Source organism: Megascapheus bottae, chromosome 14 (genome assembly GCF_031878675.1).
Source record: "Megascapheus bottae isolate mThoBot1 chromosome 14, mThoBot2.hap1, whole genome shotgun sequence".
In the NCBI taxonomy this organism is placed as follows: domain Eukaryota; kingdom Metazoa; phylum Chordata; class Mammalia; order Rodentia; family Geomyidae; genus Megascapheus; species Megascapheus bottae.
The window spans coordinates 11,986,455-12,008,402 of record NC_143522.1 but is presented as its reverse complement, the minus strand read 5'-3'; the positions used below and the strand labels follow the sequence as shown (position 1 = coordinate 12,008,402).

The window sequence follows — 21,948 nt, the reverse complement described above, 5'->3', positions numbered from 1 at the left end:
CAATATCTTGCAGTATGTGGGGAGGTGTGGAGCGGCCAATGCAGATGCCATCTGGGCCACAGAACAATAGTCCAGAAACCAGGTGCTCATAGCTCACACATGTAATCCAAGCTACTCAGGAGGTTGACATTTGAGAATCCAGTTTAAATTCAGCCTCAGTAGGAAAGTCTGAAACTCTTATCTCCGATGAATCACCCCCAAACTGAAGTGGAGTGTAGCTCAAGTGGTTTAATGCCTGCCTTGAGCAAAAAAAGCTAAGGAAAGGTGCCCAGGCCCTGAGTTCAAGCCCTACTACTGGTACAATGAATAAATAAGTAGTGATCCAAGAACTTTTCCTAGATTCAGTGGAACAGAAGCAGGAAGAACAAGGATATGTTTCGTACCCAGCAACTTAAATAGAATACCAGGCATGAGTTAGGCCTCATGCTGATAACGTACTTTGGGCAGCATGAAGGGAGGGAGAGCCAATCCTTCTCTGAGGTGGGGGTCAGCTCTGGCCCCTCCTCTGCATGTTGGGAGGGTACAGTAAGGATGGAGTGCTATCTTTTCGTGGAGGAGGAGGAGAAGAGAATCACTAACTTCAGCACAAGGAGAGCACTTGGCTATCTTCCTGGTACCATAGTGAGACTGAAAACCATAGGGTCTTCTGAAGTCATTTATAAGACTCAGGTTGGGGTGCCCCCATGAAAGGAAAGTGAAGTGAGCAGACAGCAACAAAGAAGGCAGGATGGGGCGGGGGAGATAAAACATCCATAAGGTGGCCTTTGCTTCCACTGGGAGAAATAGATGAGTCACCACTCATGACCTACTGAATGCCAATATGTCACCTATTTCCTCATAGGACCCCTCATTGGTGGGTACAGGTCCCTACTGCATCCATGAGAACCTGAGGCTTTCAGACATTCAGTAACTTGCTTAAGTAACAGTAAGTGGGACACTGCAACCAAAATGTAGCTCCCTTAAATCTCCCACCACTGTGTTGTCATCTAGAGATCTGATCCCTGACAGCCCAGTGTCTTCATCCATAAAAGGGGGATGGGGGAAAGATGTAAAGAAAACTGACCAGGCACTGTGGCTTGAACCTGTAATTCTAGCTAAGATCTGAGGATCTGTTAGAAGGCAGCCAGGGCAAGAAAGCCCAGTGAGACTCTCATCTCCAAACACCACAAAACAGGAAGCAACACTGTAGCTCAAAGTGGTAGAGTGCTAGCCTTAAGCAAAAAAAGCTCACAGAGCCTAAGCCATAAGTTCAAGCTCCATGCCTGCCAAAATAGGCACGGTAGGCACTAGTGGGTCAAACCTATCATCGTAGTTACTGAAGAGGCTGAGATGTGAGGATCAAGTTTTAAAACCAGCCCAGGCATGAAAGGCTATTGAAACTTTGATCTCGGGTTTATCACCAGAGAAGCCAAAAGTGGAGCTGTGGCTCAAGTGGTAGAGAACTAGCCTCGAGCAAAACGAAGCTCAGGGACCGAGGACCTATACCTTCCGTTCAAGCCCCAGGATAGGCTTATTATTATTAGATTATGTTGATTTAAAAATAATCTGGCATGGTGTCTAGTATTCAGTATATACTCAATAAACACTTCCTCTCTCTCTCTCTCTCTCTCTCTCTCTCTCTCTCTCTCTCTCTCTCTCTCTCTCTCTCTCCCTCTGTCTCTCTCCTCTGTGTCTCTGTCTCTGTCTCTCTCTGTCTCTGTCTCTCTCTGTCTGTCTCTGTCTCTCTCTGTCTCTGTCTGTCTGTCTGTCTGTCTGTCTGTCTGTCTGTCTGTCTGTCTCTCTCTCTCTCTCTCTCTCTCTCTCTCTCTCTCTCTCTCTCTCTCTCTTTCTCTCTCTGCAGATCATTATTATAACTCAGAGCTTGGGTGTCTAGGGAGATCCAAAAAGGCTTCAGAAAGTGCAGGGTCCGCGCGTGGTTTCTGGGCATACGCCCAAGGAGAGCAGAGGAGCAGGACCGGGAAGGAGGGAGGGCTGGGCTCTAGGAACCGGGAGAGCCGGCTCCAGCCGCCCCGGGCCCCTCCGCCTCCCCCGGGCTCCCCGACTCCGCGCCCCGCCCCGCCCCGCCCCTCCGGGGAGCTGGGTCCGGAGCGCCGGGCGGGCAGATTCCGGAGCGCGGCGGGGAGCACGGAGCACCGAGCGCGGAGACCAGGGGCGGCGGCGGCGGCGGCGGCGGGAGGCGGGGAGCCGCGGGGTCCTCCTCGCTGAACCCCAAGTCTGCGCGGAGCAGCCTCGGGCCGTGCGGAGGGCTGCGCGGCGGCGGCGGGGCCGGGATGCGGGGCTCCCGGGACCGCGCCGGGCGGGGCGGGCGGCGGCGGCGGGCGGCGGGCGGGCGCTGTCCGCGGTGCTGAAGCGGCGGTGGCGGGGACGCGGGCCGGGAGCTCCGCCGCGGCCGCGGGGCGGGGACGCCGTCGCCAGCCGGCCCATGCCGGCCGCGGAGCCGCTCGGAGGAGGCGGGACCGTCCGCTGCGGGACAGGTAAGGGGCCGTCTGGGGGCGCAGCGGGAGCGCGGAGCCCGACGCGGAGCTGGTCGCGGCCGGGGCGGGCAGGGAGCTCTCGGGGATGGAGCCCCGAGTCCCGCCGGCTGCACCTTGCGCTCTGCTCCCCCAGAGCCCACGCCACGTCCGTCCCTGTCCCTCACCCTGCGCCCAGGGCTCGCCAGGAGGGCCCTGGGGGACCGGGACCATGACACGAACCTGGGCACCCTCACCCCACCCACCAGGCCCTGACCCCGACTTTAGGTGCCCACTGCCCACCGGGAGCGGCCACACGGATAAGAGTCTCCCAGACTCCCTGGTCCCCCTTAATATAAATCTCAGCGGATTCCCCCAAGTTCCCCTTTCCTACTCAAGCCTGGTCACCCGAGATTTCCTAACCCTAGAAATGGCCCACGGGTATAAGGAAAGGGCCCATCCTCTCAGGACAGGTTAACTGATTTCTCCAGGGAAGGAAAAGGGTGCCAGAAGACATCAGGTTTATCCGGTGGCCCACTGGACACCCGTGGGAGATGGCCAGACTTGCAGCATCCTTCTTGGTGCCAGAGGACAGAGAAGGGAATTGTTTTCTATGTTATGCCTTCATGCTGTGACCCTAGTCAGAATCTCTCCATTTGGAGTTGTTCTCTGTCATTCTGGCAAGAGTGTGTTGAGTGAGCTCATTCGGGCCTGCGAAGTGCTTCCAGTTCTTCGGAGCTGAGTTCTATCAGCGGCAGAACATGGGGAGCCAAATAAAACTGCGTAGTGGTTGCCGTGGCTTGCCGCAGTGGCTGCCCACTGCCTTATCCTGCTGACCACCCTCCAACCTGGCCCGGCTCCCCAAAACCTCAGTAGGAGAAGGGGCCCTGAATTTAGAGTCGCTGGCCAGCTCTTGACATCTACTGGCTTAGGCTAGTTCCTTGAACTCTCTGAACATCAGTTTCCTCATCCGGAAGGTGAGATAAGAACTCAGAGCTGCTCATCTCACTGGACTGTCTTGAGACTGAAACAAAGTATCAGATCAAAGATACAGGCTAGTCAACTGGGCATCTCTACACCCATGTGAATTACCACCACTGCCCCGAAATGTGCTGTCAGTGACCTAATCATTGTCATTCCCTCCCCTCTTCTCTCAGGCCAGCCATGATTCCCTCCTTTTGTCCTTGGCCTTCTTGGAATCCCTGAATCAGTGAGGTCCAGCTTATAAATCTTGAGGAGATGAAAGGGGTTCTCTCCCCTTCTCCTCCATCATCACCCATAGATGACAATATAGGAGGAGAGGTTGAGTCACAGTTTTTATTCTCTCTCCCCCCTCCCCAATCACAGATCTAGGAAAAACAGCTCCTTGAAAGCAGGGATAGTGGTTGTTTTCATCTCTTTGCTTCCCTCCACATCCCTTCCCCCACAGCACCTGGAAGACAGTAAAGATTCTGTAATTGGGTATAAAATAAGGAAGGAGATATGAAAATGAATCTGAATGAAAGCATTTGATTGCCAATGAGGAGCCTAGTGTTCTGGTTCCCAGATCTACCAGTGTCTACCCCAAGCACGTTTTTTATGTTCTGAGGGCCTCAATTTTTTCCTCTATAAAGGAAGAGACTCTGACCATATGAATTTTTTAAGATTCCCCAGCCCTGTTGTCCCATGGGCTTGCTGAGGCTGTCCTGAACCCACAGACTCTTGCACTCCTCCTTGAGTACAGAACGCCAACTTTATTAACCTGATTTGAACAGCAAGATAATGGCCTTTCAATGATGAACTGGATTTTATGAATGAAATGGAAAGGAGCAATAAGAACCATAAAAAGGCATATATACAACATGCAGATTTTTCCCCCCTCAAGAACTCTCTCTTCCTTATTTCTCCAGGAAAGCCATGATTGTGATTTGTGTGTTTAATTCTCATTCGTGTGTGTGTGTGTGTGTGTGCATGAACGCGTGTGTGCACATACACATGTGTGCACGCACATGTACATGTAAAAGAAAGAGTGGCTAAGCTGGTAGGATCCACCCCTCCAAGCCAGCTGGGTCAGGAACCAATCCCATCACCAATAACCCTTGTTAGTAGCCACTGGCTGGGGACCTGACCTCTGCTGTCTCTTCCCAAGGATCCTGAGTGGCTGAGATTTCCCTACTCAGAAGACTGGAGGAGGGAGGGAAGGAACAGTCTGGAAAGATCCATCTCTACAAAGAGATTTCTTTTTTTTTTTAATAAAAAACAAGATGAGCTTGTCTGACAATAATTTACCTCAACTGTGGAAGGCCTGGGCAATGCTCAGAAAAACCTTAGTTAATTGGCACTTGAGTAGAGCTGAGTAAGCCATGCCAGTGACCTCCCTGACTTACTCTGAGTGCCCAGCCAGGGAGGGGACCAGCCCACCCTCCCCATGTCAGCGCTTCCTGGCTCCCAGCTGCTGGTACAGCACTGGAAGAATCAGCTCTCCCGAGTTAATGGACAGTCACTAACCCTCATAACAAAGTGACAGTGGCAGCAGCAATAGCAGACAGAGACAGGGGTTTTATTTTCTGCAGGACTGGCCTCTGGGGGAGCTGGCCCTCTACTAGGCCGAAGACAATATGCCCCTCTCCATCTGCAACTATCTGTGTGTCCACCCAACCCTCAGAGTAGCTCAGAATAGCTGTGGTCATCTAAGCAGATAACATCAGACTCCTCTCCCAACCAAGGAAAACCATTAGCTGCTTCCTGAGTTTCTCTCCTGCTCTCCCCATCTTTGCTGACTCCTCTTAGGAGGGGGATTGGGGAGAGGAGAGAAGCTGCAAGGCCTCAAAATGAAAATCAATCATGGTTGCTAGGAACTTAGCTCAAGTGGTAGAGCACCTGTTTAGCAAATGCAAGGCCCTGAGTTCAGTTGCAACATTATTACAAAAAAAAAAAAAAAAAAGGAATAAAAGAGGTTGAACCACTGGCTTACATCCTAGCTCTGAGGCGGAGATCTGAGAAGGATCTCAGTCTGAAGCCCACTTAGGCTCTTATCTTCAATTAACCACCCAAAAGCCAGAAGTGAAGGTGTAACTCAAGTGGTAGAGCCCCAACCTTCAGCCCAAAAGCTAAGGGAGCCCAGTACCAGAGGTTCACACCTGTAATCCTAGCTATTCAGTAGAATGAAATCTGAGGTTCTCAGTTCAAAACCAGCCCAGGAAAAGTCTGTAAGATGGTTATCTCCAATTAACCACAAAAAGCCAAAAGTAGAGCAGTGAGTTGTAGAGTACTAGCTTTGAGCACAAAAAGCTTAAGGACAGCACTCATGCCTAGAGTTCAAGCCCCAGAACCGAGGCGGGGGGTGGGTGGGGAGAAAAGAAGGAAGGAAGGAAGGAAGGAAGGAAGGAAGGAAGGAAGGAAGGAAGGAAGGCACTTGTAACTCAATTCTGTAATCCTAGCTACTCAGGAGGCTGAGATCTTGAGAACTGCAGTTGGAAGCCAGCCCAGGCAGAAAAATCTGTGAGATTCTTATCTCAAGTTAACCACCAAAAAGCTGGAAGTGGAGCTGTGGCTTAAGTAGTGAGGTACTAGCTAGCCTCGAGGAAAACAATATAGAAAAGAAAGAAATAGGTTAGAAGTTAGTGTATGAATATGACATGTATATAATAGATGCTGAAATACACATGCAAGTCCCTTGTCCTGCATGATACAACATGGCAGAAACAGAACAGTCACAGACATGAATGCACTATTTTCTTCCAATTCAAAGGTCAGTGCGTCCATGTGTCCCAGAGGGATTTCCACACCCAAAGTATGCTACTCCAGGGAGAAAGACATAAAAGGAACAGCCTTAACTTGGAGAAAGAATACCCTTGTCAAAGCCCACATTTTCCAGTTCCCTTCCTGAGGTTCAGTTGGGACTTCTTTGCTGCAAACCAGAAGACAATAACAATTGTGTTCCTAAGATAGTGCTGTGATGCACAGTGCACGCCTATAATCCCAGCAGTGCTGACACAGAAGGATCTTCAGTTCAAGGCCAGGCCTTGACTCAACACAAAACAGGGCTCATATGCCTGCATCTTATTTTTTTCTTTTCCCTCTCCTTTCTCCCTCCCTCCTCCACTCTCCTTTTCTCTCTGTCTCTCCCTGTCTCCCTCTCTCCTGGTATTTGCCAGACCTCTACCCTGAGCTACCTCTAGTCTCTCCCTACTTCTCTTACGCTGTCTTCTCCCTTCTCTATAGCTGCTGCCCTCACTTTCACACCCCCATTCCAAGCAAACTAAGCAGGAAGCCAGAGCCAAGGCTCTACCTCTCCATTCGATATGCTATCTTCCACTATTAGATGCACGGTTTGTTTCTGAGTGGTTCAGAATAAGCTGCTTAAGGGTTTCAGTGAAAAGGCAGGTTGTTTCAGCAAAATTCAAGACTTGATTTCCACCTGAAAAGTGGGTAGTGGAATCACCGTCCTAATCTTCCCAACAAGTTTCATCATTCTCAACCACAAATCTGAAAAACTAGGCTCAGAAAGAAAGGCCAGTCAGGCCTATGGGAGCCCAGGATGGCAAAGGGTAGGCAAAGGGGAAAACTGATTCTCCCTGGAAGACAGCACCAAAGACACCTCCCACCGAAGGAAAGGATTCCAGCTGTTTGCGCTGTCCTTCCTGAGCTTCTCCCTTCTTCAGCATTCTCCTTTCTGCTTTCCTCTGCACTTCCCTTTTCCAAAAGTTCTTCAATAACTCCCAAATTTCTCTCCAGACCTGACCACTAGCACACATTCAGTTCCCTGGCAGAATTTCTCCCCTCTCATCCTGAAGGCACTTTCAAGCCAAACTCACAGTTCCTATGAAAATAAAACGAAAGCGTGTCCAACCAGACCCTCTGGGATACAGCAAAAGCAGTGTTGAGAGGAAAGTAAAAGCCTTAAGTGCCTACATTTAAAAAGAAACAAAAGAAAATGCTGAAACCAAACTCACCCACTTCTTCCCATCCTGCTTTTCCATGTGCTTATTTCTCCAGCTGATACTTGATGAGCCTTCTCAGTCCAAACAGCACTTTCTTGAAACTCAATGAACACTTTCTACTTAATTTTTGTACTGGTTCTAGGGCTTAAACTCAGGGCTTAGACCATATTTATATTTATATATATATATACATATATATATATATATATATATATATATATATATATATATATATATATAGAGAGAGAGAGAGAGAGAGAGAGAGAGAGAGAGAGAGAGAGATTGAGAGATTTTTTTTTTGTCATGGGGCTTGAACTCTGGACCAGGGTTCTGTCCCTGAGCTCTTCAGCTCAAGTCTACTGTTCTATCACTTATGCTACAGTACCACTTCCGATTTCTGATGGTTAATTGGAGATAGTCTCATGGATTTTTATGCCTGCTCTGGCTTTGAACCACAATCCTCAGATCTCAGTCTCCTGAGTAGCTAGGATTACAGGTGTGAGCCACTGGCACCTGGCATCCTTTAGCTTTTTAGCTCAAAGCTAGTGCTCTACCACTTGAGACACAGCTCCATTTTGGGTTTTGCTGGTTAGAGATAAGAGTCTTAACACGATTTTCTGCCTAAGCTAGCTACAAAACACAGTCGTCAGCCTCCTCAGTATCTAGGATTACAGGAATGAGGCATCAGCACCACCTGGCTATTTAATTATTTTTAATTTAATTTTTAATGGACAAATACTAATTCTATGCACTTAGAGATTCCAACTTGATCCTTCTTTGATTATTATTTTTCCATTAGTCTTTCTGTTCTGTCCTTTTTTTCCTAGCCAGTCCTGGACTTGAATTCAAGGCCTGGACACTGTCCCTGAACTTATTTTGCTTAGGCTAGCACTCTACCATTTGAGACACAGTGCCACTTCTGGCTTTCTCTGTTTATGTGGTACTGAGGAATCAAACCCAGGGCTTCATGCATGCTAGACAAGTTCTCTACTACTTAGCCACTTTCCCAGCCCTGTCCCTAAGCTTTTATGTTCAAGGCTAGTGCTTTACTACTTGATCCATAGCTCCACTTCTGACTCTTCAATAGTTAATTGGAGATAAGAGACATAGACTTTCCTGCCAGGCTGATTTTGAACCATGATCCTCAGATCTCAGCCTCTGAGAAGCTAAGATTACAGGTGTGGGCCATTAGTGCCCTGCTTATACTCAGCCTTCTTGTTCATAGCTGGCACTCTACTACTTGAGCCACACTTCCAGTTGTGTGCTTTTGTTTTTGTTGTTGGATTCTATCTCTGATATTTGATTAATCTCTTTTACAGATCCATGTGGGGCTTGAACTCAGGGCCTGGGTGCTATCACTGAGCATCTATGTGCTCAAGGCCTAGAACTCCACCATTTGAGTGATAACTTCTGGTTTTTGAGTGGTTACTTGGAAATAAGAGTCTCATGGGGACTTTTCTGCCTGGGCTGGCTTTGAACCATGATCCTCAGATCTCAGCCTTCTGAGTAGCTAGGGTTACAGGCACAAACCACCAGCACCTGTCAACAAGTTAGTTTTTTATCTGAGTTCATTTTATTAATCTTTAATCTATCTAATCTTTAGAGAATTAGTTTTAGTTTCAAAAACATTGATGTTATCTTCTTAGCAAAGTCTTGATATATCTCAGACTATGAGCTCAAAAACCTTACAATGGGCCACTGGTGGCTCACGCCTATAATCCTAGCTACTCAGGAGGCTGAGATCTGAGACTCAAGGTTCAAAGCCAGCCTTGGGCACAAGAGGACCTGAGACTCTTATCTCCAATTAATCTCTAAAAAAATGATAAGTGGGGCTTGGCTCAAGGATAGGATGGTAGCCTTGAGCTGAAGAGCTCAGGGACAGCACCCAAGCCCAGAGTGCAAGCCCCATGATCCATGTGAAAAAACAAAACACAAAAAAACTTTATAATGGGGCTGGGAATGTGGCTTCACAGCAGAGTGCTTGCCTAGCATGCACGAAGCCCTGAATTCAATTCCTCAGTACCATATAATCAGAAAAAAAACAGAAGAGGTGCTATGACTCAAGTGGTAGAGTGCTAACTAGCCTTGAGCAAAAGAAGCTCAGGGACAGTGCCCAGGCCTTGAGTTCAAATTCCAGGACTGGCAAAACAACAACAACAACAAAAAAAAAACTTATAAGGATCCTTTTTGTAACTTGAATGATTTTGACATTTTAGTTAGTGGATCATTCTATCTGCTCATTAAATGCTTCTCTTTTGTTTTCTGGCATTGTTGCTCAATCTCATTTTCTGTCTGATTGTGCTTATATGAATGCAGGGCAGTGTTGACTAGACGAGGCAGCTGCTCTGAATTTCCTCTGCAGTTGAGTAAGTTTTTCATTTATCTCCTCAGCAGGTGGAGCAGAGGGAGCAGTTTGGGGCCACAGCTTTTCCTGCACTGGTTCCTTCATCAAGCAATCTTCTCTTGATCACTGGATGCTTTCCTCGGAGTTTCTAGCCCATTCACTTCTCCTCCAATTTGTTATTATTTCACTCTTTTAATATATATATATATATTTAATCATTTGAGTATAAGCTTAAAAAGGAAATGAAAGCTAAATGTGGTGCCTCACACCTGTAATGCCAGTACTCGGGAGGCTGAGGCAGCAGGATCCAAAGTTTCAGGATAGCCTGTAATCCTAGCTACTCAGGAGGTTGAGACTGAGGGTAGCAGTTCAAAGCCAGCCCGGGCACTGAAGTCTGTGGTTGATGCCACTTCTTAGCTTTTGTGAACGGGGTGAAACTATGACAAACATGTAGCGGGACTTTCAGCCTTTCTTCTCATTGCTCATCCGGTCTTTTCTGTCCATTGCTTCCCCGTAGCAGGTCATGTAATTCCTCATTCCCCATCATCGCTTCCCACTGTCCACAGATGAAAGAGGGCCTTCCCACTTCATCTTCCTGTCTCCATCAACACCACACTACTCCAGCTTCCTCTGCCCACCCACCCCCATCCCGTTGTTTGTGATGCTTCCTCTCTATCTACCATTCTCTTTCCCAAATGACACCTATTAGACCTTCCAGACTCTGATGCTGTCTTCCCAGAGAAATGTCCATTTCCCCATCCACCACCATCCCAAGATGAGGATGCTTATCCTCGGTGCTCTCTAGCTCCTCTTCCATTCTGTGGGCTCTTTTCTTTCCCAGCCCTCCCATAGCAGGTGCCACCTATTTTTGCATCCTAAGAAATAGTCGGAAGTAACTGCCCAAGAAAAGTCTTATGCAGAACTCAATGTGCCTCCAGCAGGTGTTACTTCTACCCTGAATCCTGGAAAGCACTTTTCTGTGTTTGTTTTGGGGACTGTTTGGTTTTTGTGGTAGTAGGATTTTAACTCATGGCCTCCAATTTTCTAGGCAGGCACTTTACCACACCTGTGTTTATTTGTTTGTTTGTTTGTTGCCAGTCCTGGGGCTTGAGTTCAGGGCCTCTGTGCTATCCTTGGTTGTTGTTTTTTTTTTCTCAAGGTTGGAACCCTACCCCTTGAGCCACTGCACCACTTCCAGCTTTTGCAATGTTTGTGGTACCGAGGACTGGAACCCAGGTCTTCATGAATGCTAGGCAAGCACTCTTACCACTAGGCCAAACTCCCAGCCTTTATTTATTTATTTTTTTTGCCAGTCCTGTCTGGGGCTTGAACTCAGATCCTGAGCTTCTTCACTCAAGGCTAGCACTCTACCACGTGAGCCACAGCAATTCAGCTTTTTCTGTTTATGTGGTACTGAGAAATTGAACCCAGGGCTTCATGCATGCTAGGCAAGCACTCTACCACTAAACCACGTTCTCAGCCTGATATTGTTTGTTTCTGTGCTGGTACTGGGGTTTGAACTTAGAGCCTTGTACTCTTGCTTGGCTTTTTTTGTTCGAGGCTGGCATTCTACCACTTGAGCCACAGGTCCCTTTCCAGCTTTTTGCTGGTTAACTGGAGATAAGAGTCTCTCAGATTTGTCTGCCAGGTTTGGCTTTGAACTGAAATCCTCAGATCTTCAGTCTCCTGAGTAACTATGACTGCATGTATGAGCCACCAGTGACCACCTTTCCTTGATTTCGTTTTTTTCATTTTCTTTGGAGCTGGTCCTGGGGATTGAACTCAGGACCTGGGCCCTGTTCCTGAACTTTTTTTTTTTTCTGGTTGTAGGGCTTGAACTCAAGGCCTAGGTACCGTCCCTGAGTTATTTGTGCTCAAGGCTAGCACTCTACCACTTGAACCACAGTACTATTTACAGTTTCTGAGTGATTTATTGGAGATAAAATCTCATGGGGACTTTTCTGCCCAGGCAGGCTTTGAACCTTGATCCTCATATCTGAGCCTCCTGAGTACCGAGGGTTACAAGTGTGAGCCCCCGCGCTTTGCCTCCTTGAGCTTTTTTTGTTCAAGGATAGTGTTCTAACACTTGAGCCATAGCTCCACTTCCTGCTTTTTGTTGGTTAATTGAAGCTAAGAGTGTTGCAGACTTTTCTGTGGGCTGGCTTTGAGCTTCAATCCTCATATCTCAGTCTATTGGCTTGCTAGGAGTATCAGTGTGTCACTGGTCTTTAGCCAATTTTTTGTTTTGTTTTAAGATCTTGCTATGTAATTCAATCTTGAACTTGTGACTTTCTTGTCTCAGTCTCCTGAGAGACAGGATTACAGATGTATACCACTTCTGGAAAGTACTTTCTTATCAAAGAGCCTCAATACAGTGCATCTATCTCATTAATGGTTTATTCATTGTGAAATCAGCTGAGTACCAACTATTAAGCAGGCAAGGAGATGCAAGAATGAACAACACACAGTCCCTACCTGTTGAACCCACAGTCTGGTGAGGGAGAAAGACATTTATCAACAATCACACATATATAAAGAGAGGCAGTGGTAAGCACTTTGGGAGGAAACATGCAAAGTCCTGGAGAGCCGATAACCAGGTAGCCTAAAATCTAAATTGTGAACACAGGAACATAGAGACAGCCTGCCCAGAGGATGTGGCCTTTTTTGAGTTCAGAGCTGAAGTGTATTGCTTCGAGCCAGGCTTCTGAGAAACATGATTGGGAAGTGATGCCAAGAGGGATCAGAGCTGAAAAGGGCAAAGACACAAGAGGAAAGATGTTCTGAGTATCTGCAAAATTTTTGTGGCTTACCTCTCACTTCCACAAATGACTTTGAGGGGTCAGGAATGCAGGTGGAAATGTTGGCTGTGTGATCACACCCACCTGGAGACAGATGGATTTGTTTGGAGATCCTGGGACAGCTTCACACAGATGTCTGGCATCTTGAAGGTGGCTGGGTGGCTCAGTGGGTTCCATTGACGGGAGCCTATTCTCACACCTGGCCTCTCAGCATGAGAGACACAGAATAGTTCAGCTATTTAAGGGGCAGCTCAACGTCTCAAAAGAGGGTGCCAAGGTCAAGGTGAAAGTTATCAGGTCTTCTGTAACCTGGCTTTGGAAGTCACACAAGATTGCTCCTGCTGTGCCTTATGCCCTGTGCTTTGCTGCACTCTGGAGGTGAAGCAAGCATAGCTCCACAGGTGATGGGGGAGGACAGAAGCCCCTACCTCATTATGGGAGGGAGTCAAAATACTTGCAATCCTGTTTGCCCATTACCACACTTTTTTTTTTTTTTTTTTTTTGGTCAGTAATGGGGATTGAACTCTGGGCCTGAGCACTGTCCCACGCTCTTCAGCTCAAGACTACCACGCTACCACTTGAGCTACGGTGCCATTTCTGGTTTTCTTTGGTTAATTGGAGATAAGTCTCACAGACTTTTCATGTCTGGGCTGGCTTTGAACCACAATCCTCAGATCTCAGCCTCCTGAGTAACTAGGGTTACAGGCGTGAACCAGCTGCAGCCAGGCCTTTCTTTTCTTTTCTTTATCTTTTTCTTCTTTTCTTTGAAGAGACTACTGTATGATTAAGAGCTATTAGGAGCTGAATATCTCTGGCTCATGCCTGTGATCCTAACTACTTGAAAGATCTGTGTGCCAGCAGCTCTTGCTTGTAATCCTAGCTACTCAAAGGTCTGAGATTTGAGGATCTTGTTGGAAGCCAGCATAAACAGGAAAGACTCTTATTTCCAATAAACTACTCAGAAAAAGCCAGAAGTGGTGCTGTGGCTCAAGTAATAGAGAGCTGGCCTTAAGCATAAAGAGGCTCAGGGACAGTGTCTAGTCACGCCCCCCCCCCCCAAAAAAGACCAAGATCTAAGGATCTTGGTCCATCATCTAAGGATAATGGCTGAAAGCCAGTCGAGACAGGAAAGTCCATGAAACTCTTATTTCCAATTAACTACCAAAAACCCACAAGTGGAACTGTGGCTTAAATAGTAGAGTGCCAGCCTTGAACCAAGCCTAGACCCTGAGTTCAAGGTCCAGAACTAGTAAACACACAAAAAAAGGAGCTGTTAGGAAAGATGAAAGGCTAGCAGCCAATAGAGATGGAAGAAGTTGTGTTACCGTTACAGATTAAGCAACCTGAAAGAAGAAAGGGAAATTCCCAGAGTTCCTTGATTTTGTAGACTCCACTGTCATCCTCACCCCTGGAAACAGCTGCAGCAAGCAGGGCTAATGGCTCCACGCTGGCTTGGTGGATCTGTTGCTTACTGGCTGGAAATCCTCAATCCAGCCCTAAGCTTCCCTCTAACTGCCGCTAACTGTTACCACAGTCACAGTTGCAGAACTGTTCCTGTGTTATCTGACTAGAAGACAGTCTAGCACCTATTCTTAAAGATTTTAATCATTTCTGTCTAATCTTCTGCCCTCCTAGGAAGTTCTGGCTTTTATCTTTACATGTAAAGCAATCTCTCTGGTTGCACTGAGAGATAGTGTTGATAGCTCTTAGGATCCTCAGATTGGCTCTATATTAATTTGAATGCAGGTCTTCAAAGGTTATCTAGGCAGACAGCCTTGGCTGCTAAATCTCTTAATCTTTTCTGCTGGCTCCCATTTCTTGGTTATCTTCACTGAGGACTAGTTTTAACCCATTCAAAACCAATGTTTAGCTGATCTGGTGGCCTATACCTGTAATCCTAGCACTCTAGAGGCAGAGTCTAGAAGATCATAAGTTCAAGATCAGCCATGATTATATAGTAAGATGCACTCAGAACACAAAAGAATCACAGGAGCGGTGGCTCACACTTGTAATCTTAGCTACTCAGGAGGCTGAGATCTGAGGATTGTAGTTCAAAGCCAGCCCAGGCACTAAAGTCCCTGAAACTCTTATCTCCAATTAACTACTAGAGAGATGGAAGTGTAGCTGTGGCTCAAGGAGTAGGGCAGTATCCTTGAGCTGAAGAGTGCTCAGGTCCAGAGTTCAAGTCCCACAACCAACGAAAAGAAACACACACACACACACACACACACACACACACACACACACACACACACGAGTCTACTAAAAAAGTTCCATTCCTCCCTACTCTCAGTGCCCCCCGCCCCCCGCCATTTATCATGACTTTAGTAGATAGATATGCACCACCCTGACAGATATGATTAAGAAGAGCTCAAATTTTGGATTAAATCAAACCTGAGCTCCAATATAATTTCTGGGAGAGCTCCTGACCCTTTCTGAGCTTCAGTTATCTCATCTGAAAATCAGTACGTAATAGTCAGCTTCAATTAGCTATAAAGTTTGTTTGTTTTTTTGGAGAGGAGGTTGGGCTGCAGGTTCCTACACTGCTCCTGGGTTTGAACTCAGGGCCTAGGTGTTATCTGAACTTTTATGCTAATACTCTATCACTTGAACCACAGCTCCATTTCCAGGTAGGTGTGTGTGTGTGTGTGTGTGTGTGTGTGTGTGTGTTGTTTACCCATGCACATGCCAGCACTGGGTTTTAAATTCAGGGCCTGGGCACTGTCCCTTAGCTTTTGTGCTCAAAGCTGACACTCTACTACTTGAACCACAACTTCACTTCTGGCTTTGTGGCAGTTAACTGGAGATGAGAGACTCATGGACTTTTCTGCCTGGGCTGACATTGAACCATAATCTTTACATATCAGTTTCCTAGGATTACAAATGTGAGCCACTGGTACAGCTTCAGTCTTTGTGAGGACTACTCTATATTTGGTTTTCCAAAGTGTAGCCCTCTCTAGGGCTCCAAATGAAATCCCTGGGCTCTCCTTATTAGGCCCTGAATTCCAATCTTTCTCCCCATCCTTTGACATTGCTGAGGAGCTGCAATATTGAAGTGGCCCCAAGTGCATCCCAAAGGCCAGGAAGGGAAGCAGGTGTCAAGGATCAAGCTTCCTCTCAGGCCTCTCTCCTCTAAGATGTTGGCATTCTGACCCTTTGAATTCATACTCCTTTGGTGATTCTTCATGCCCTATTCTCACCCCTAGCCCCCCAGCTTTCTTAATGATTAATGATAGTGTGTGACACAAGTCAGTCTGCCACAGCTGGAAGAGAAAGCCCTCGTCCCATTGTTATGCTCGAAGTAGCATTTGGAACAGTGTGGATCCCAAGCGTAAGTTATTGTTCCTCTCAGTAGAATCCTAGGGTACTGTAGAGCTGAGTTATTAACAGGCAATTCCTCCTTGCTCTCCCATACATTTTCTAGATAAGGAAACCAAAGTTGCTCTGTATGACTGGACTCAGGTGCAATTGCACTCTGAGGGAGGCTGTAATTGGACTCCAGGGGATCTCTAGATGGATGCCTGTCCTAGACTGGCAGTGGAAACCTTTAGCCTTGTTAAATTCTCTGTTTAGACAGAGACAATCCCCAGGGACTTCAGCTTCATGGATCCTTCTTAGCTTCAGAATCCTAGGCTCTCCTCTGTCTGTCCTCCAGAGCAAAGGATGCACATATACACACAAGTGCACCTATGTGTGAATGCACAGGCACAGGCACCCTCACCAGTTACTGGTGTACCTGTCACAATACCACAGCCCATGTGAGATCAGACAGTTAAGATGGGCATAAGAATGGCTCTGACTTAGCCAGGCCCTGGTGGCTCACACCTGTAATCCTAGGTACTCAGGAAACTCAGATCTGAGGATTCTAGTTCAAAGCCAGTCCAGGCATGAAAGTGTGAGATTCTTAACTCCAATTAACCACCAGAAAACCAGAAGTAGTTCTGTAGTTCATAGTGGTAGAGTGCTAGCCTTGAGCAAAAAGAGCTCAAGGACAGCGTCTAGTCCCAGAGTTCAAGCCCCATGACTGAGAAAAAAAAATGGCTGTGCCTTGGATGTAAATTGACCAGTTTGAGATAGGGAGAGGCAGAGGTAGACTAAAGGAACAGGCTAGAAGGCTGGGCAAGCCAGAGAAGGTCCTCGCCAAGAAGGCTAGTTCTGGGAATCGACTGTCCTCTATTCCTGACTAGGACTTGAAGTTGGGTTCCTAGAATCTGGCCATGAACTCCTGCACGGCCTTAGTATTTATGGGGGAGAGGGGGTGGCAGGTGACTCTTGCCAGGATGTTACAACCATTAGCAACCATTTTAGAGGTAAGTGTGGGCAGAGGCAACTTTAATAACAAGCTCAGCCACTAAGCCCAAAAGGAACCCAGAGCTTGGAGAGATTTCAAACTGATTTTAGATCATTTGGTTCAGAAGAAATCAATGCACTTCTTTTTTCCCTTCTTCTGGTTTAAAAGCAATACATGTTCTTTAAAAAAAAATCAGTGTGGAAAACAGGAAGGTGATGATATAAAGATAAAAATGAAGGGGCCAGGAGTTTGGCCTGGTGGTTGAGTGCTTGTCTAGCATGCACGAAGACCCAGGTTCGATTCCTCGGTACCATATACATAGAAAAAAACAAAAATGGTGGTACTGTGGCTCAAGTGGTAGAGCCCTAGGCTTGAGGAAAAAAAACCCAAGGACAGTGCTCAGGCCCTGAGGTCAAGCCCCAGGACTGTCAAGAAAAAAGAAGAGAAGGAGGGGGAGAGGGGGAAGAGGAAGAAGAAAAGCTCTTGGGCTGGCAAAGCAGGAGCTAATCATGGTGACCCACTGTGGTAGTGTGGAAATGACACACTCATGCCTTTTCTTCCTTCTCACCAACACTGTAATGAGCATTTCCTCACATCATTACTCTTGGTAAACCTGTTTGAAGGTCTTGTACCACTAGATTTCATGCCATAATTTATTGAACCTGTTCCTGATTGTTGAGCATTCAAGACGCTTCCCAACTTGCCATGTGTTGAAATGAGACCCATGTCTTTGGAACAAGATGGGAGAGGCCTACTGGGGGTATCTCCTCCCAGGCTTCAGAGTTCAGAGTCAGAGCAGCCTCTTCTCACTTGTTGGCTTCCCATCAGGCAACACTCTGTCCCTAACCTCCCCTGACCCCACAGACATGGCAATTGGTCTGTCAGGGCTCAGCCTGGGCACTCTCCTTGAGATCATCATCTCATGGCTAGAGCTCTACAATGCCACTTCCAGTTTTCTGGTAATTGGAGGTAATTGGAGGTGAGAGTTTCACAGACTTTCATACCTGGCCAGCCTTGAACTGTGATCCTCAGATCTCAGCTTCCTAAGTCTCTTAGCTTTTTTGCGCAAGGCTGGTGCTCTTGAACCACAGCTCTAATTCTGGCTTTTTGGTGGTTAATTGAAGAGACTCATAGACTTTCCTACTCCAGGTTGAACGATGATCCTTAGATCTCAGCCTCCTGAGTAGTTAGGATTTAAAGGCATGAATCCACTTTCTTTCTTTCTTTCTTTTTTTTTTTCTTTTTTTTTTGCCGGTCCTGGGCTTGAGCTCAGGGCCTGAGCACTGTCCTTGGACTTTCTCAAGGCTAGAGCTCTACCACTTGAGCCACAGCACCATTTCCAGCTTTTTTCTATGTATGTGGTACTGAGGAATTGAACCCGGATCTTCTTGCATGCCAGGCAAGCACTCTACCACTAGGTCAAACTCCCAGCCCTCTTTCTTTCTTTTTTGTGCTAGTTGTGGGGCTTGAACTCAGGGCCTGAGCACTGTCCTTGGGCTTTCTTAAAACTAGCACTCTACCACTTGAGCCTCAGCAATACTTCCAGCTTTTTGAATGTATGTGGTACCGAGGAATCGAACCTGGGTCTTCGTGAATGCTAGGCAAGCACTCCACCACTAGGCCAAACTCCCGGCCCTGAAACCTGCTTTCTTAACCTCTTCTGGTCATATGTCCTGTGCCCTGGCATCAGTATGTGTCTTGTTCTTCCATAGGCTCTGTGAGGACCCCTCACCTGGCCCAGTCTCCCCTCCTCCCCAGTGGCAGCCTGAACCATGGAGAGCCTGAGTGAACTACAAAACCCACTGCTATCCAGGAGTCCTGCCCACCTCCACAGCTCCTATTCCTACCCAGAGGCCCCAACCAGCTGGTCCTGCCAGGAGAAGCTCTACTCCTACCTCCTGGGTGGTGCTGGCTCCACTCGTCCCCACCAGCTCCTGGACCCAGGATCCCTGCAGCTGGCAGTGGAGGCCTGGTACAGGCCCAGCTGCCTCCTAGGGAGGGACAAGGTCAAGGAGCCCAGGGCAGGCAGCTGTGAGACCAGCTTCACAGAGGCCGGGGATCCCCAGGTGGGAACCCCAGACCAATGCACAGAACCTGACCAAACTGAAGAGGATGTTACCATCCAGACTGTGTCCTACGGGGTTCAAGAAGAGCTGCAGACCCAGGAGGACACCCAGGAGGAGGAGGAGGTGAGCATATGTAATAAACTCAAAATCCTAGCCACCCCCTACCACGCAGTGAGATTTACAAGAACTTGATCGGAGCCACCAAAGGAAAGGTTCTGGTGTAGATACAGCTCACATGTTGGGAAACATAAGCTTACAGCCAGGCATGATGGTGCTTGCTTGTAATCTCAGCACTGAGGAGGCTGAAACATGACAATAAGGAGTTTTGAGGCTAGCGTGGGCTACACAACAAATTCAAGACTAGCTGATGTTATATAGGGAGGGAGACTCTGTCTTGAAAAAAAAGGACAAGGAAGGGAAGGAAGGAAGAAAGGAAGGAAGGAAGGAAGGAGAGAGGCAGGGAAAGGAGAGGGGAAAGGGGAAAAGGGAGGGGGAGAGAAAGAACACTAGCTTAGATTGTTTATTAACTCAAATGATAAATAGCAATTATTTACTACTAATTATTTTGGCAAATGATCATCTAAGTCTCCTTGTCCTCCAGCAAAATCTTGGGGTATGTAGTTATACAATCTAATTTTTCAATATTATTCCATGTAACAATATATTCTACCTAGGGGATTTATAAAGTTACATGGTCTTCTTTCCCTTTATTACATAATCTCCTAGTCATTGGACACTGAAAGTGCTGCTTTTTTTCTTTTTTTGGCCAGTCCTGGGACTTAAACTCAGGACCTGGGCTTTGTCCCTGAGCTTTTTGCTCGAGGCTAGCAGCACTCTACCACTTGAGCCACAGTGTCACTTCCATCTTTTTCTGATTATGTGGTACTAAGGAATCAAACCCAGAGCTTCATGTATGGTAGGCAAGCATTCTAAAAGTAGATGCATCGGATCATTGTTCTAAAAGTTTCTCGTACATAGACAACTCACCTATCATTTTCATTATCAGCACAGCAGACTGGCACTCTGGATCAATTGGTATTACTTTTGTTCACTTTTTGTTTTATGAGACATAACACAGCCTCAATAGCTCAAGGTGGCCTTGAACTTAGAATCTCCTTGATACCCCCACCCCACCCCACATGTTGGGGTTACAAGTATGCACCATCACACTTGGTTATTGTTTGTTGTTATTGTGTTTTAACTCTTGCCAGTCTGACAGGGCTGGGCTAACCCTGGAAGTGGGCACTAAACTCCCCTGGTTTGCAGAGTGATGCAATCTCGACGGAGAGCGAAAGTGAAGACAACTTCCTCTCGCTACCTCCCAGGGACCACCTCGGGCTTACCCTCTTCTCCATGCTCTGCTGCTTCTGGCCACTGGGCATTGCTGCCTTCTACTTCTCCCAGGGGGTAAGTGCACCCAGGGCTATTTCTCCAGCCATGCCTTCTGCTTTAGGGGTGGGCACCCATTGACAAGATGGGGTCAGGGATGTGGTGGGCTAGGCTGGTTTTCTGGGTGTGGGATTTCATCCATCATCTCTCTCCCTAGACCAGCAAGGCCATCTCCAAAGGGGACTTCCGCCTGGCCAGTACCACCTCCCGCCGGGCCCTCTTCCTGGCCACTCTGTCCATTGCTGTGGGGGCTGGTCTCTACGTGGCCGTGGTGGTGGCTCTGGCAGCTTACATGTCCCAGAATGGCCATGGCTAGTGGCCAACAGAACCCACCTCCTGACTCCTCGGCCCACCTGAACACAGAAGAGAGGCTTAGGGCTGCAGACTCTTGAGAGCCCTGGCCCAGGAGAGAACCTGCAGGAGCAGCTTGTTGAGGGAGCGTGACCTCCACTTCTCACCCACTGCTTCCCGCCCCAGAGCAGGCCAGGACATCACTCTAACCCAGGTGCAGATGCAACAGTAGAGCTAGGGCTAGCCCAGCCTACTCTGCCCATTCCCTAGAGGTTCTTTCACCCTGCTGGCAGCCCATCCTCTACATACCAGCCTCCCTGCAGAGAACGAGCAGGAAGTTTCAGGAAAGAAAATGATTAGCTGGGGCACAGAGGACCAGATCTAGTTCTTCCAGCCCGCCAGGATCTCTACCTGGGGACAGTCTGAGCAATATCCATGTCCCACCCCAACTCTCCTTTCTGAATCTATGATGTTCAGATCCACCAAACAGGAAGGAAGTATGTGGGAACCGTTTCTTCCTCATTCAGAGGGCTGCATATGTCTGCACCATGGATGTGTAAGACCCTGTTGGTCCCAGGTGTAAACTCTGACTGAGGGTAGGTGCCAAGAGCTCCCTGGGTGAGGTGAAAGGCAGATCCGATGACAGAAAAGGCTGCATGGCACTGAAACAAAACTGGACTACAGGGCCTCCTTTACTCTACTCTCGTTTATCATCCCACCACCCGTTCTGGGTTCTGCTGAGGGTCAGAATCCTGAGTGAAGAGAAACTGAGAAAGAGTACTGACACCCCAGCCACTAAGTACTGGGAAAGGAGTCCAGGATAAAGAAGAAGGAAAGATTTCAGCAGATGTAGGCCACTGAGCAGCCAGCAGAGCTCAGACGGGCTTCCTAGAGGAGGTGTCCCCTGAGTAAAGTTTAGAAGGATGAATGGAATCTGATCATGTTCGTTCCCATATAAGTTCTTTCACTGGTGGTCAGGGATGTGACACAGGCCTTCCATGGGGATTTGTAATCTGGTTGGATTCTTCTAGAACATCTAAGCTGGAGCCAAATTGCAGCCATTTCTGAGCAACTCTGTAAGGAGGATTGAGCCTGTCTCTCAGAGAGAGACTAGCTAGGTTTTCCCATCTCTGAATTGGAGTTGGGGGTTAGGGGTTGGTGAAGGACCCCTGGCCAGCTTTGGGGAACCTTCACTGATCTCTCCATCTGTGGCTGCTCTTGACTCCCTCAATCACTAGAAAGCACCAAGCAGGCAGAGAGTCAGTATGTTGGAAATGAGGGCCTGGTGGAGTTCAAGCAACTGGACCCCATTATGTACAATTTGGGGGACCTCGCTATTCCTGTGCTCCATCCTGGGCTCAGACAGGATGATGGTTCCCTACTGACCTTCCCTGTCC

At 47.7% G+C, this 21,948-nt stretch overlaps 1 protein-coding gene across 1 annotated transcript; it reads left to right on the top strand.

Annotated features, from left to right (window-relative positions):
- Positions 1-2,365: 2,365 nt before the first annotated feature.
- On the top strand, positions 2,366-21,122 carry Syndig1l (synapse differentiation inducing 1 like). Its single transcript, XM_090345390.1, has 4 exons — positions 2,366-2,474; positions 18,518-18,994; positions 20,138-20,278; positions 20,418-21,122. The coding sequence occupies exons 2-4, from the start codon at positions 18,578-18,580 to the stop codon at positions 20,574-20,576; spliced, it is 717 nt and encodes a 238-aa protein (XP_090201516.1). The 5' UTR covers positions 2,366-2,474; positions 18,518-18,577; the 3' UTR covers positions 20,577-21,122.
- The last annotated feature ends 826 nt before the right edge of the window (positions 21,123-21,948 follow it).

Bases quoted from the DNA above. Each gene is read 5' to 3' on its own strand.
- Syndig1l (XM_090345390.1), top strand. From the start codon at position 18,578: ATGGAGAGCCTGAGTGAACTACAAAACCCACTGCTATCCAGGAGTCCT. The intron at 18,995-20,137 runs GTGAGCATATGT...CCTGGTTTGCAG, and splicing joins ACACCCAGGAGGAGGAGGAG to AGTGATGCAATCTCGACGGA. The intron at 20,279-20,417 runs GTAAGTGCACCC...CTCTCTCCCTAG, and splicing joins CCTTCTACTTCTCCCAGGGG to ACCAGCAAGGCCATCTCCAA.